The sequence below is a fragment of the Oryza brachyantha genome, chromosome 12, assembly GCF_000231095.2.
Source record: "Oryza brachyantha chromosome 12, ObraRS2, whole genome shotgun sequence".
NCBI lineage: Eukaryota > Viridiplantae > Streptophyta > Magnoliopsida > Poales > Poaceae > Oryza > Oryza brachyantha.
In genome coordinates, this window is record NC_023174.2 from 13,564,083 (window position 1) to 13,580,703 (window position 16,621).

Consider the following 16,621-nt stretch of genomic DNA (forward strand, 5'->3'; position numbering starts at 1 on the left):
ATCCACTTACTAGAAATACATAGATACTAAGAATTAAAGGAGAGAGTATATCTTTAACATCGAAAACACAATGATCTCGAGACAGTGCAAGCACTGGTAACTCTGAATTTTACAGCGATCCTCTCAACAAAGAAAACTCACCGGAGCTCCGATAACCCTAAGAATCAGTTCAATTCCTGCGAAAGTCCTTCTAAACGACATACTTTGGATCTAGAGGGACACTTCATAGTAGTTTTTTTTTCCCTCAATTAGTTTTAATATTATTTTCTCCGTTTAGGGTTCCAAGGTGTTTTGACTTTCTCTAGATTCATATATAGTAATAAATCTTGATATATTTAAACATATACATTGATTTATAAATGAATCTACATAAATCATAGCATCTTATAACCTAAAACATAGGGAGCAATACATGGGCCAATTCTCTGCATGCTCCTATAATTTTACCCAATTACTTCTGCTCCCTTTAAGATTTGTTTGATCTCTTATATATCCCTGAGTTTTTATTTGGATCCCTTATCTACCTATTCCATTACTTTGACCACTAGTTATCGTAGAAATGACTTTATTATTCTTAGTATATTGCTAAAAGCTACTACATTCGTGTCACAATATAAGACTTTCTAGGTAATGAATCTAGATATATGGATACAAATAATATACATCAAATCTAGGCATAACCAAAATATCAAATAATACAATACGGAGGAAGTATTAATCTTTGATATATAAATTATTTGGGTTGTAGAAAACAATAAGTGATAAATTATGAATATTGGTTATGAATTAAAAAAGTGAAACATAATTTTATTAAAATTTTTAAAAAGATTTATTGTGAAAAATCAAGCTCAGTATCAAATTTGAAATTTATTTTTCAACGAATATGTACTGAAAAAGATTCATTTAAAAAACAAAAGGGACGAAATTATTTTATCAACATATTCAAAACTTTAAATAAATTTAAAATCAAATTTGATGAATTTCATACCCCTTCCCAAAAATTTAAACCTTTTGCAGTGATACTAATGTGTGGATTTAGTTATAATTTTTAAAAATTAAAAAAAATCAAATTTTGTTTTCAAGTTTGGCATTAAATGATTTCCCTTTTATATTAATGTAAGTTAACTTTTTCATATGAGAATTTATGCCGTAGATAACACACAAGTACGAGAGAGGGGTAATATATTCATTTTAGAAATATTTAATGGTCAACCGATGAATAACTAATGGAAATAGGTATCGATATGAAAACTCACAAGCATAAAAGGATGAAGTGAAATTCAAAAGTAATTGAGCAAATTTTTAAGGATGCGTAAGGAATTTTATCGTAGAAGATATACAGTTGAGTACTTGACTGCATATTTATCTCTATCACCTATATGGCTACAAATACTAAAGAAATGGAAGCCAAGCTGTAGTAGTAGCAAAACATCTTCTTCTTCCTCCTCTTCTTCCACTTCTCCAAATCTCCGACCCCAACGCAATTCCTCCTCCTCGTCGCATCCTCCCCTGCGATCCGCGGAGCTCCGTCTCCCCCTCGCCGCTCCACTCTCCCCTTTCGCCGGGGCGAGAAGGGGGCAAGCAAGACTAATGGCGAGGCTAGTAAGTACGTCCGATCACTGAAATCCTGGATGCGGATGGGCTGTAAAGGAGCCCTCTTTTCTTGCTCGCCGTGGCGTCTTCTCTGATGTGGTTTTTTTTTTCTCTCTGGTTGGATTGATTCGTGGGGGGTTCCTCTTGCCACCCTCGGTGTTGGGTTGGGGTTCTTGATTTGCTCTGCTTTTTTGGCGCCTCCGCCCTGTTTCGAGATCTTGTTGCTGTGGGGATTGGGCGGGCAAAGATCTTTGCTTTGGTGGCGCGTTTGTTTCTTTGCGCCGAATGATCCGGAGGAAGTCGACGAGCTTCGGTGTTGGGATTCATGGAGCTGGCTGGTTGCGACGGTATTGACGGCTTTTGCTGTGGCTGTGGTGATGGTTTTAGGTGGTTATGGCATTGGTGGCGCTGGCCGTTCTCGTCGGCGCCGCCTCGCGCGCGGCGGCGTCGGCTCCGGCGGCGCGGTGCGCGCGGGAAGAGCGGCGGCCGCGGCCGCACAGCGTGACGATCTCGGAGTTCGGGGCCGTCGGCGACGGCGTGACGGTGAACACGCTGCCCTTCCAGAACGCCATCTTCTACCTCCGGTCCTTCGCCGACAAGGGCGGCGCGCAGCTGTACGTGCCCAGGGGGAGGTGGCTCACCGGCAGCTTCAACCTCACCAGCCACCTCACGCTCTTCCTGGAGAAGGACGCGGTCATCATCGGCGCCAAGGTTCGTCGTCCATTCTCACCCAGAGAGCCTTTTCGTTTGATTAGCATGAGCATTTACATTTACATTTACATTTACATTTGCATTGGCATTGCCATTGGCATTGATATGATGGATTAAGGGATTCCTAGTTGATGGATTGGTTGGCCATCAATCCACCTACCTGTTCGGGATGTGGGGGCATCGATGATTGGATGTGATATTTGCTGCATGACTGTGAAAATGATACAACTTTGGAGAACTCAGATGGTTTTAGCTATCATCTCATTTTGTTTGCTGGAAAATGTTGCGTCAGATTGGTAAATTGGTTATTGTTTGGGCCTTTGCCAGTGTAGCAAACACTGGGGGCAGTATTGGATGGTAACATGTAGCTATCCCCATGTGAAGGCAGCACAGCAGCTTAGTAAAGACAATTTACGTTGGCATTGTTTCGAAGTCAAGCCGCTATCTCTAATCATGTTTCAATTGGATGTAGTGCCAACAGCCTGGCAGATTGGGATTGGTTTCCTGTAAGATATCCATTTTTTTGTGCACACTTATGGCAACTCTTATGTTACTGTCCCACTGCATTCTATCGAAGTGTAAAATGTTGGGAGCTAGGATGGTACCTCGAAATCTTACACAAGAAATGGAAATCAATAAAAGTAAATAAAAATATAATTATGTGTCGTGGGGAATAATGGCTACTCACTATATGACAAAGATTGAATCTGATCCTATGCATTTGCATTTTAACCACAGGAGGTATCAGAATGGCCAGTTGTGGAACCGTTGCCATCTTATGGCCAAGGAATCGATCTTCCAGGTGCAAGGTATCGCAGTTTAATAAATGGACACAATGTGACTGATGTTGTAATTACAGGTAATAAAATCTTCTGTGACATGTACGTGTTTTGATCAGTTAGTTATTTGTGCTATTATATTTATTATGCTTTCTTAATATGCATTTCCTCCAGGGAACAATGGAATCATAGATGGCCAGGGTTTGACATGGTGGAACTGGTTTCGCTCAAATAAGTTGAACTATAGCCGCCCTCATCTTGTGGAGTTTGTGGATTCGGAAGATATTGTGATTTCAAACTTGACATTACTGAATTCCCCTGCATGGGGTATACATCCAGTGTTTTGTAGGTATGTTCACATTTTTTTTGAAGACATGACATACTAAATTCCATTCTGCTTAATGTTGAAACATGAATCTACAAACTACCTATAAAAGTGCTAACATTTTCCCCCTCCAGCAACGTATTGGTCCACAATGTCACAATTCAAAGCTCATTGGATGCTCCACTTACCGATGGAATTGTTCCAGGTAATACTCAATTTTATCTTTGTATATTCTTTTCTTCACCTTTTTTAAGAGATTACATTGCAGTAATATCTAACGCATGTAATCTACAGAATTTTGTTTGTTATATCCTAGTTTTCTCATAGGTAAAGACTACATAACAAATAAGTTATATTAGGTAGTTTGACTCACCGTTATTAGGTGGCCTTAAAAAGGTTACTATTATGTATATTTGGACGTGTTTTGAGAAGCTATGGAAAAAACTGAACTTCCAGGGCTTAGCAAACGAGATTTATACTTCAATAGCATACATAAGATGTTCTGACTTCTAAGTCTCAACAGCATGAGAAAACTTGCTTAAACTGCTTATGTCACTTGTTTCGACGATCTTTCTGCTCACATTGTATGCTGCAGAACCATGGCAATTTTTTTTTGTCTCATTTCTATTCCTTTCCTGGTGCAGATTCATGCTCTAATATGTGCATTGAAGATAGCAGCATTAGTGTTGCCCATGATGCTATCTCGCTAAAAAGTGGGTGGGATAACTATGGCATTACCTTTGGAAGGCCAACATCAGACATTCACATTAGCAGAGTAGATCTCCAGGCCTCATTGGGAGCTGCTCTTGCATTTGGGAGTGAGATGTCCGGTGGTATTTCAGATATTTATGTTGGTCATCTTAATATCCATGGTTCCTCCAAAGGTATCCTCTTCAAGACTGCACCAGGCCGTGGAGGTTATATTAGAGATGTTGTAATATCGGATGTCCAAATGGAAGATGTTCATGTTGCCATTAAGTTCACTGGTGATTGGTCGACACATCCGGATAGCCCTTTTGATCCTTCCGCACTCCCGATGATCAATCGAATCACACTGAAGAACATGGTTGGAACAAACATCTCAGTTGCAGGAGTTTTGTCGGGAATAAATGATGACCCATTCACCAATATCTGCCTCTCCAACATCAGTTTCTCCATAGCTAATTCAACACAATCCAACTGCTGGTCTTGCTCCAACATTTCTGGATACTCTGAGTTGGTCTTTCCAGAGCCTTGCCCAGACCTCCACCATGCCTCTTCCAATTCTTCCATCTGCTTCTCCCTTCTTAGTTACCATGCCCTTGCGGCAGCATAAGTGCATAAAAAGTGTCCATCCTTTGCTGTTCCACTCCTTGTACGATCCAGAGATATCCAGATTTTCCAATCCTTGTACAATCCAGAGATATCCAGATTTTGTCACCATCTTCCTTCCAAATTCTTTCCAAATAGGTGCATCAAAGAATCGCCACTCTAGCACTGTCAGATTTGATGCTCATGAAACGATTTATGTTGCTTGTTCAATGAAGAAGCCCAGAGGGGTCTGCACAGTGAAGTGTTCGCTTGTACAGTTGAAATTTGTTCATTCAATCTGTAAGAAAACAGTTTTTTTGGTAGGGGAGTAAGTCTAGATTCTCTTCATACTATTGTCAATTTTGGTCATAAAATAAACAATATTATGATTGAACCACCCTGTATATCCAATCATCCTGTGAGCATCCAATAAAACAGCATATCACATGTCATCCTGGAATTCACAGCCTGGCCTCTTCTGTAGGCCAGGGTGTTCCTTGGTGTCAATAAATTGGTGTCAATGGAGTTGTTAGATTGATGTTGATATCTCCCTTTGTCTCCTCTCCTGGGATGTTAATAGCTTCCCTTTGTCGTCATGCAGTAAGCCAGTGTTAGCTAACTCATTCTGGGTTGCCATTTGTGCAAGCTTCAGCTGCATCTGCTCTGTTATGACCAAGCACAATATGATAAATAAGCTGGTATTGAGGATTAACTGGTGATTGGTGAAGGTATCATTTCTTGAATTGTGCACATCTAACTTCAATTGAGTACCATGTGCAGCCTGATGTGCTTGTCAAGATTGTAAGGAAGGGGGAGTAATTTCCTGATGCCATGTGAATAAAATTCATGTTCTGCAGAAAATTTATCACTTACTGAAACCATACTACTGTCTTCTGCAGGTCTGAGGTTAAGGTAAGATCAAAACATAAGATTCTGTAAAGTAATAGCATTGGATCCTAGCTGTTAAAATACTGAACTGATCATGTCATGGAAGTTTCAGACTTCCAGTGTCTGGAGGCAGTCAAAGGAGGATGTGGAATGCCTGCTGGATGGTAGAATGCAGCTGCTACAATCCAGTTACTGCCAACAAAATGCTTCAGTTGATTTACTGCTAAAGATAAAATGCTCCATTTTTTCTCTCACACCATTCCAAAAGAAAAGAAAAAAAAATGCATGGATTGGATCAATGCATTAATTGCTTTGTGGGCCCTAATCTCATCGTAGCATCTCAGAGCAACTTGAAGACAAAAAATGGGACCAAAAGGACGCCTATGAATTCTTGGCACGTCCTTAAAAAGAGCCGGACGGTTGCGTTCTTTATGCTATAACTTTTTTAGATCTTTCTCGGATTTTTACGGATATGTTTTCCGAAATATTAAACAGCGTATTTTTAAAAAAATCTTATAGAAAAGTTCATAATATCATATTTTTAAGGTTGATTTTTAATTTGTGCTATTTAATTTCATCGTTTATATAATTAAGCAGCTATCACAAAATCAAATAATCTTTTATCTTTCGTCAATAATTTTCAAAAGAACATTTTACAGACGTAATTGTCATAAAAAATATATAACCCAGCTAAAAAAGTGATATTTTCATTATGTACTAATGTATCAGAGTGACTCCAAGGTTAGTCTTTCCTTTTCGAATTTGAGGAGAGTTGGTTAAATTTTTGGTGACCAAGTTTGTCGTACAGTGATTAAAAAAGAATCAAGATCTACATTTTCCCTTCAATTAAGAACAACAATTACTGAAACACGCAATTGCTCCTTTCCTGGGCCGTTTGGTCAGGTTGGTTTTCACGCACGAGCAAATGTTTCGTCTCAAGAAATGTCAAAATTGAGACAACTATATATATATATATATATATATATATATATAGTTTTGGATCACAAAAGAACTACTCCCTCCATTTTCTAATGTAAGATGTTTGATTTTTTTGTTTATAATGTTTGATCATTTGTCATATTCAAAAAAGTTATGAAAATATCATTTATTTTGCTTGTGACTTGCTTTATTATTAAAGTAACTTTAAGCACGACTTGTCATTTTTTATAGTTATACTAAATTTTTAAATAAAATGTCTGGTCAAACGTTGCAACAAAAAAGTCAAACATCTTACATTATGAAACGTACAACGCTAATACTAAATGGGTCTTTTTCTCAGGTAATCTTCGGACATGGTTCAAGATTGGCCCAATCAAGTTGGTCACGGCCAACATCTATTACTACCTCCGTCGAAGTGTCCAATGATATAAACATTTGAATTTTATCAAAATTAAAAGAAAAATACATCCATTTTACTCATTAGAACTTTTTCGTCAGGTCACGTAACTCTCTTGAACCATTACCCTTTCCCCAACGAGTCCTCATATCTAACCTCCCTCTTCTCTAGTGAGACCCTTCTCTCCCCTTCCCTTTCTCTGGCGAACTCCGAGCATGGTCATGGAGGAGGGTCTAAGGACAGAGGTGGCAGTAGTTGTGGTTAGTGACGGTCTGGCGGCGTTTGTGGCATTGGAGGAGGAGGGAGATGCTATGGTGGAGCATGTTGGAGATTAGAGGGAAATAGATCTACCGTATGTGTGGGATATGTTTATATGCCTCAAGGGGCCGATTTATATATAGAAGTGTATTAGTAGGAGATAAGAAAAGATCTACAGTTAAGGAAGGACCCTAAACAAATCAATCATATCCTAATAATACTCTAATATACCCCCGTGGTCGGGGCCAAGGCCTAGGGGTAGGGATCTCGAGTAGAGGATGTTGGGGCGGAGGCCTCGGGATGTCAGGCAGAGTGGCAGGACATAGGGAAGGGGCTCAGGGCTAGGCATCGGATACGGGAGGGGGCCTTAGAGCCGAGTGGAGCAATGGTGTCAAACCATCAAGGGTCGGAACGTTGGGGCATCAGGTCCTGAATCTAGATCTAGGAGATGGAATGATGAGGATGGGGTGGGGCGGCTGGGCGAGGACGAGGTGGCGGCGGCAGACGCCTGGGAATGGCAGCACTCGGTCAGGACTAACAGTCTCTCTTGAAGGCACGTCTGGTGAGGATGAGGTGGTGGTCATGCCTAGAAAGATCGGTCTCTCCCAGAGGTGGCGTGCCCAACAAGAATGGGGTTGGCTCTCCCGGAGGCAGCAGTGCCTGGCACCAAGCTAGGCCACAAGCTCGGATTAGACACCGTGGCTGGAAAGGAGGCGCTTGATGACACGACGAAGGACGGCGCCAAAAAAGGTGGCTCAAGCAGATCAAGATTGATCCATATGGGTAAGTAAGAACGGCGACCGTGAGCGAGAAAGTGTGTAACGTTGTCCCGGAGAGTATTCATTGCAACAATAGAGGGATGGGACAACATCTCTTAGCATTCCAGTAACTAAATTTCGACCTTACACAGGTAATTCAAGGAAGCTAGAGTTTTCATCCCATTTCTTGTGGATGCTTTCGAATTCATTGTTCCTTTTTTTTGTTCTAATTGTGATTTGAAGGTCAAGTCTGGTCAAAGGTAGTTCTTCGTGCCTCTCATATGAAATCAGCTCACTCGTCACAATTATGATATCGTCTAACATGAAACATTTAGTTCTCCTCACAGTCTATACATTCTACAGTAGAAAATACACCACTACCATTAATTAATTAAAAAGGTCACTATGTGGTCAATGAATTAAATCACAAACACGACAATTTCATGAAGATGATGATGATTTCACCTACAGTACTATCACATATAATTGTTGCTAATTTTCCCTCCTCTCGTAAAAGCCGCATATTAATACTCAGTTATTTTTAGCCAATTATTTTTAGCTTTTGGATGCTTGATTTATGGTGCAACTGTACAGTACCATAAACTCAAATCGCCAAGCTACTACAAATGAAATATGCTTACGCCTCATGTTTAGCATTTAGTGATGCCAATTTCCTGCAGCAAGGGGGCATGGTTCCATGCAGTTCTCTTAATTTGCAGCCAATGCCTTCTAGAATACTGTTACCAGAAACATCACTATCATTGTTTAGGAAAGGGTCACTGCATGATCTTGATGTGCAAATGAATCTAGTCAGAATAGAATATACTGATGTTTCCATGGGAAGGACAAGGGCCACATTGGCAGATGACATTGAGGATAGTGCGCTTTCCGAACGGCTAAACAATATGTTTTTAATATATATATATATATATATATATATATATATGAAAGTTATTTAAAAATATCAGAATAATCTTCTTTCAAGTTTATTACTCAATTAAGCATACACTAATATCTTTTTTCGTTTTACCTGCGCTGATTAGACCAACTGCAATTGGCAGTTGCAAACCCAAGATTCACCAATTGTACTTGTGCATATTCAAGCAAAGGTTTTGCAAGCAGTTCTGAATTTCCACCAAGTCAAGACATGTGATTCATAGTCCACCCTTAAGCCTTCAGAAATCTCCACATCAGACAAGTTCAGAACAACTCCATAGCCACATACATCACTGAACATATCCATATATAGCCACATCAAACGGCTTCTTTATTCAGTCCTACCAACACCAGAAAATCTTCTGAACATTATTCTACATACATACCTCAAGCTACCTAGCCTTCAGAAATTAAAACTCCCACATCAAACAAGTTAAGAAACTGCAACAACAACAACCAACAGTAATTAACAAATTAAATGATTCTGAATGATCTCTTCTCTTGCAACCTATAAGTACCCCCCCATGGCTGCTCATCTCTGAATCACTCGCAGCAAGCAAGCTAGCTTAGCTTAGCCATCAGTGATCCTCAGTGATCAGTGTGGTGTGTGCTTAATATATTGATGGCTCCGCTTTTCATCTCCGACGAGCGCAGCATTGCGGTGTCGCTGGAGCGGCTGTGGAATGTGTTCTCTGACCCGCTGGCCATGCCCAAGGTCTGCGCTGGCTTCTTCGACGCCATTGAGCTCGAGGGGGATGGTGGGCCAGGCACCATCAGCATATTGAAGTTTAACCCTGGTGTGTATGTTAGTACGAGCATTTTTCCCACCCTTAAGACTAAATTTTATATAAAAAGTAGTGGTGTCTCATGTTATCTCTTTAAGGATGGAAAAAAAATTGCTCCTACAATATTGTTTCTACGCCTGTATAACAGTTGCGCAGATTCTATGGCGGTCATTTCTTTGCTTTTTGAAGAAAAAAAAGAAAAAATGTGTATTGAAAACGAAAAATAATTTGTGAATAGAACTTTTTATATTCGTGTTCTTAGCGATTTAAAAGCCAAGTCCAAAAAATAAACTATGATATAAAAACTCTAAATTTAAAGTTAAAAATTTAAATTTTGGCTTAAGTATAAGCAAAAGCGAAAAGATAGAGGTGTGTGTATATATATATATGTATGTATATATTTAGAGAGAGGGAGAGTATGTGTGAGGATTTATTGTCAATAATGTGAAAGGTCTTCACCATCTTATTCGATTATTTAAATTATAACAGTACAAATTGATACGTACATATTAGAGTGTGTCAATGTTATATGGGGCTTTCGATAGTGATTTTATGAAGTTCAAAAATTTATAATTGGCGCCCACTAGTTAAAAGTATGTCAAGGAGTGAAATCACATGTATAAGTCTGGTATGCATATGTGGCAGTATATGCATGTAGCTTTTTATTTCCATATCATCGACAAAAAATATGCAGAAATACTACACAACAAAATCCCATTGGAACGAGATAATCTTGATAATGTCACATTGTCAAGTTAAACCTTGTATATATGGATATCATGTGTGGTACCGCTGGTATCGAGTCTGGTACCTACGGTATTAGGAGCACTACTATAGCTATGAGATTTGATACCTCATATACCATGTTGATATTAGCAATGATGCTATAAAGTAACTATTGGACCAACGAGATATTGTTCCCTAGTACCCCTTAAAATGGTATTGAAATGTTTTATAATGGTCTCTACTGCTAGTGGAATCAATATGGACAACAATTATATTTTCGATTCCAGTGAAACATGCATATATATATATATATATATATATATATATATATATATATATATATATATATATATACACACACACTATCCATCAATTACTGACAGTAAAATAGTTTTATATTGATAATATAGCTTATAAATTAGCGGTTGAGATTACTTATAATGGTATAGTAAAATACTATCAGTAGATATCATCATATATAAAGGTATTGACCATGCAATAATAACAAATGTAACAATTATATGCAGCTATTAAGCAGGGGTCATACAAGACACGGCTGGTGGCACGTGACGACGCTACTCATTTTATCAAGTCAGAGGTTCTACACGTGCCGCTTGGTAGGGCGGGCAAGATGAAATCACAGTCGACAGAGATGAAGTTCGAGGCCGCTGGCGTCAGCTCTTGTGTGGCCAAGCTGAAGCTGGACTATGAACTTGAAGAAGGTGGGCCACTCTCACCGGAGAAGGAGAAGATAGTCCTCGACGGCTACTTTGGCATGATCAAGAGGATTGAGGATTACCTCATCGCTCACCCTACGGAATACGTCTAAGGACTTGTTTGGAGGAGCTTCTTCCAGCTGCAGTTTTTTCCAAAAGCTGCTTCTACCAGAAGCTGTCCCAAACTGACACGGTACTTACATCTATCGTGCATTTCTGTTTGTTTGTGTGATAGTTAAATAAAGTTGGGATAGCCACAACATGAATCCATTTTGTTGTGGTGTTTGATTTGGTGACAGCGTGTGTGTGTTCAAGATGATTGTGTGTACGTTCCTCGCTAATGGTGTTGTATGTGTGCCTGCCTAAGGACATGTTCGATGTTGGTGAGATTGTTTTGTCTCATGAATGATTAAAGAAATATACGTATGAATGTGTCAATGTGGTGTTGTGGTTAATATGGGAGCATGTAAATTAGTACGAGTGTCGTTAAGAAATATTTGTGCCCTTCCCTTATTTGCTATGAATTTCTAGCTATCACTATATATTCCAGTGAGACAAAAGGAATAACGGATTGGGAAAAATTATGATGGTATAATCATATGATGTTTTATGAGAGAAATATCCTAATTCAATGTCAGCCTTGCTTTGAAACAAATGACCTATAGAGGAAATTAGTGGAATTCAAATCATATAGAAAATTTTCCTATAGCCCTATAAAACAAAGGATTGGAGTTTCCTAGATTCCCATGAAATTTCTAAGGAATGACTCAATGCATCTAGATTTTGGAGGAAAGTTAGCGAGAACTCTAATCTCTTGAAAAATTTACTTTTTAGTCTACTCTCATCCTATTTTTCTCCTAGGTTTATTCGAGTGTCAATGTTAAAACGTCTTACTGTAAAAAATAGGTAGTATCTGAGAAATTTGAGATTTTGCCCCTGCTTAATGTTGGTTTCGATGTTATGCCATCACACAAATGGGCTTCGATAAAGAGCCACGCTTAACTGGGTGGGCTTTAATATTTTGTCATTTTAGCTCATTTATGCATTTTACATGTATCTTCGGTGAAATTAATTGATTTTGTGACTGATTTACCCTTGTCACATTTTTCTCCTCTCAATGAGAATGACATCGCAGAAAAGAAAGGGGACGCCCCTGATACAGCCGTCGCCGGAGCTAGGGCGACACCGGCGCGCGTGGCGGGCGAGGAGAAGGCGATGCCGGCACGCGTGGCGGGCGAGGAGGAGGTGACGCCGACACCTAGGGTTTGGAGAGAGGAGGCGCGGCGCCCTCCGGCCGAAAGGCTGCTCTGAGCCGAGGAGATGGGCCGGAGAGGCGGCGAGTGGCGGCGGAGGAGGATGGTGCGGGTGGCGTCGCCGTCGGACGGTCTCGGCGTCGGCAGTCCCCTTTGCGTTCTCACCTGGTCCGGTTCAACCAGGTAGCAGGGGCAAAACAGTTCCATTTGTAATTATTTCACCAAAAATACATCTAAAATACATAAATGGGATAAAATGGCAAAATATCGAAGCCCACCCAGGTAAATGTGGCTCTTTATCGAAGCCCATTTGTGAGATGGCATAGCATCGAAACCAATATTAAGCAGTGGTAAAATCTCAAATTTCTCGTAGTATCTAGTACTCCGTATTATTTAGCCACAGCAGGGGTGGCATGGTGAGGTTGCGTTCTTTTCTGGATAAAAGATTATCTGACTTTTAATAGTTATCTAATGGTATAGCTGATAAAATTAACTGCTATAAAATTGATAATGTATGTAAGAAAAAGATGAACTTTTATATATATTCTTTTATGAAAAACATATCGTCAAGCAGAAGCCGAGAAACGTAATAGTGATAATCTACGTAGAGAACGCAGGAAACCAAAAGGCAGAAAAACATGTCATGCCACATCGTCCTTCATGACCTAAAACCACACCTTTCTATTCTCAAAATGAAACATGCAATATGATCCGCCCCAAAAAAAAAAACTCCCTGCAATGTATATTATAAGATGTTTTTCCTGTATCTAGCTAGATTTATTCATAAATTAATATATATATATATATATATTCAAATTTATTACTACCCATATGAATCTAAAGAAGACGAGAACTCTTATAATGTGAAACATAGGTAATTCATCAAATGTCAATAAAATACTGGGAGTAATTTTTTAAGCCACATTTAGGCATCTCCATGTCAGATGCAAATCATCAAAACACTCTGGTAACCCAACCATAAATCGCCTCTGCTTTTAGTCAACCTGTGCATCACATTGTCACGCTCCATCTTACACCAATGTGTCCCTGCCAGCATAATTTCAAGTATACACGGGTAAATTGCGGGAGGTAGAGAATTATCATCCCATTATGTTTATTTGTGTTTCAGACTAATTATAATACGGCGAATAATTGGAGGCTCAACAGTGTGGTCAATGATAATTCTTCATATCTCTATTATGAAATCACCTTATCTGAATTTTGGGATAATCGCGTACGCCCTTTCAACTTTTCTGTTTGACGTTGAACTAGCCAACGTCAAACATTTGCACAAGGGAGTATGAAACATTAGTGCGCTTTGCCTCCTCGGATGTGGTCTATGATTTGTAGAATAGAAAAAAAAACACACACACCACTATCAGTATTTAAAAAGGTCACTATGTGATGGTGAGGAAATGAATCGTCAGTTTGTCATAAACACAAACAATTTCATGAAGATAGCGACGATTGCACTAACAGTACTATGTTGTTAATAATTTCCCCTCCTCTCATGAAGACACATATTCTAAATTATTTAAGCCTAAAAAGAACTTATTTAAGCTGTAGATTGTGTAGTACAACAAACCCAAGGCGCCTACTAAAAAACAAATGTAGATTGTGTAGTCATGAGAATTTCTTGCAGCAAAGGGACTTGATTGCGTACAGTTCTCTTCAGAGTACAAGCCTTCTAGAATGCTAAAGAAAAGTCAGCAGTACTAATATCCAAATATGATGTTTAAGAACTTAGGGTTTGAGTGATGCGGATGTATACGTGAGACGGCAGTAAAGAGAAGGACACATAATTTTTTTTACATGTTTGGGTCATCTGATGATGGGCAATAACTTTACTCATGTTTATATATATTTGGAGAAATTTACTCTTGAGTACTAAGGTGGAAACAATCTAAGCTATTAGCTAATGCAACAACAAATCAACAAACAAGTTGGCGAGATTGAAGTCGGCGATTAGTACAAAGCAACTTCTTTATCCTTAATCCAATGAGGCTTGTGTTTGCATTGAGATTCTATTCCCTCCCCTGCTAGGAGATCTCTGTATTTATACCGACACATACCCCTTTCACAAGTAAGAAACAGGGAAGGCATTAGGTAACATGACTAGGGCCAAGTTCGAGCGAGTAAAAAGGAGGGTTAGTTATCCGACACGGAAAATATAGTAATAGATTAGTATATTATTAATTATAAAAAATATAAAATAGATTAATATGATTTTTAAAGCAACTTTCCTATAGAAAATTTTTACAAATACATTGTTTAGGAGTTTGGGAAGGGAAAACGGTAGAATCTGCATGGCTAGGTAGGTTGGATCCTACCTAGATTGAACTACTTATCTTTTCTTATCTAGACACAATCATTTTCTTCTCTCATATGCTTTTTTAAATATTAAGATACCCGTCCATGTATAATATGGTATGCGGTATTTCTGGACACGCGTTACTATATAAGAGTACGAGGTATATCATATCCATAACAATGGCAAGTATTATCTCCAATTCTTTTTATGTGACACCGTTTATATTTGGATAAATGTTTGATAATTCACCTTATTAAAAAATTACACAATTATCCATTTATTTTTAATTGTTTGATTGCTTAAGCTCCAATTAAATTTTGATTTTTCTAATAAAAAATGTATGGCTACGTATAGATTCAAAAGTCAATAGCATAATTAAGAATAGATTCAAAAGTCAATAGCATAATTAAGAAAAACCGGAGGGAGTACCATTCTTTACAAAAATGTCATTATCTGACATTTGACAGTAGAAACAAATGGGAACTAAGTCATCCAATAACGAAAGTTCCATATTGATGAAAATAATTATACCAGTAAAAATGTTGCTTGCTCGAACAAAGGTTTTGCAAGCAGCCAGTCGGACATTTGGTCAACAAACTATTGAATTTCATAACCCTGCTTGTCTTGAAGCCCTCCTGTCCAGTCAGAGTTTCAGCTCTTCTAGATTTCCCTAGTCAAAAATCTCTGAACTGATAAGGCTGCAGAAACAAATTAACCTTGAATTTCCGCAGGTCAAGACATGTGATTCACAGTCCAACCTCAACCCTTCAGAAGCTGTACCAACCGTTTCTCGCTGAACTGAATTCCATTGCTAACTGTAATAACAGTTTGTTTGCTTGGCGAAATTTTTTACCTTGGGTGTCATATCGTGTCAGAAGATTATTTTAACGACTAAGTAAAAAACTAATTATATATGGTATCAATAAACCGCGAGACGATTTTTAAGCATAATTAATCTATCATGACCACATGTGAGTTGCTGTAACAAGTATGGCTCATCATAGACTAATTAGGCTTAAAAGGTTCGTCTCGCAAATTCTTTCCAAACTATGCAATTAGTTATTTTCTAAACTATATTTAATACTCTATAGATATGTCCGAAAATTCGATGTGACGGGTGACCGCGAAAATTTTTATGAACTAAACAGGGCCTAAATGATTATAAATAATCTCTTGTTCTCTTGTAGCCTACGAGTACCTAGGGGTGATTGTTTATATTTTATTTGAGAAATATTATGGTGCTCTCTATTGGTAGTATAATACTACCGGTCTCTATTAGTAGTATAATACTACCAGTAGAATAGATATGGATCGTTGATTTATAAGAGTATATCAGTACTTTACTATCTTAATGATTAGGACTAATACTGGTATTTAAGATTTTATTAATTCTAAATAAGAGGATTTTACATTTATCATTTGAAATCGCTTACTAACACATATTTTCAAAGAGGGGAAATATAATATTTTACTCCTTCGTTCCATATTTTTTTACTATTATGGTCCTTCTTGTTTCTACTGCTAAATGAGGTGACAATAGAAATAGATCTAAACCATCTACTAAAATTAGATCAATAATTCAGATTTATTCTTACTAGAGAGCACCATAGCGGGTCACATTTTGTTTACGGAAAAAGTGAAATGGCATATTTACAAATAAAAAATAATTCGTGAATAAAACTTTCATATACGTATTCTTAGTGATCTAAAACTCAAAGCTGGAAAATAAACTTGTGTGAAAAATCCTAAATCAACTTCAAATTTAAGGTTAAAAATTAAAATTCTGGCTTATAAACATAAACATATGCGAAAGATAGATAACGGCTTATCGCTATGGCTCCGGTTTGCATCTCAACGAGCATGACGTCCCGGTGTCGGCTGTGCGGCTGTGCAACAGTGCAAGGTCATCTTGGACGTTCCCTCCATGGTCGAGGTCTGAGCTGGTCTACGTGCCAA

General features: G+C 38.4%; 2 protein-coding genes across 5 annotated transcripts; both read left to right on the plus strand.

Moving 5' to 3' along the window:
• Positions 1-1,436: 1,436 nt before the first annotated feature.
• LOC102703830 (probable polygalacturonase) lies at positions 1,437-5,941 on the plus strand. 4 transcript variants are annotated; one of them, XM_040529906.1, is made up of 8 exons: positions 1,437-1,602; positions 1,981-2,304; positions 3,043-3,163; positions 3,258-3,432; positions 3,543-3,613; positions 4,053-5,426; positions 5,556-5,610; positions 5,693-5,940. In XM_040529906.1, exons 1-6 carry the CDS (start codon positions 1,591-1,593, stop codon positions 4,721-4,723), a joined length of 1,374 nt encoding a protein of 457 aa, XP_040385840.1. In that variant the 5' UTR covers positions 1,437-1,590; the 3' UTR covers positions 4,724-5,426; positions 5,556-5,610; positions 5,693-5,940. The 4 variants fall into 4 exon arrangements, with proteins under 4 accessions (XP_040385840.1, XP_040385839.1, XP_040385838.1 ...); XM_040529905.1 differs by having other exon boundaries at positions 4,053-5,610; positions 5,693-5,941; XM_040529904.1 differs by having other exon boundaries at positions 4,053-5,610; positions 5,699-5,941.
• Positions 5,942-9,496: 3,555 nt separating this feature from the next.
• LOC102704111 (major strawberry allergen Fra a 1.06-like) lies at positions 9,497-11,380 on the plus strand. Its single transcript, XM_006664569.2, has 2 exons — positions 9,497-9,671; positions 10,913-11,380. The coding sequence occupies exons 1-2, from the start codon at positions 9,497-9,499 to the stop codon at positions 11,212-11,214; spliced, it is 477 nt and encodes a 158-aa protein (XP_006664632.1). The 3' UTR covers positions 11,215-11,380.
• The last annotated feature ends 5,241 nt before the right edge of the window (positions 11,381-16,621 follow it).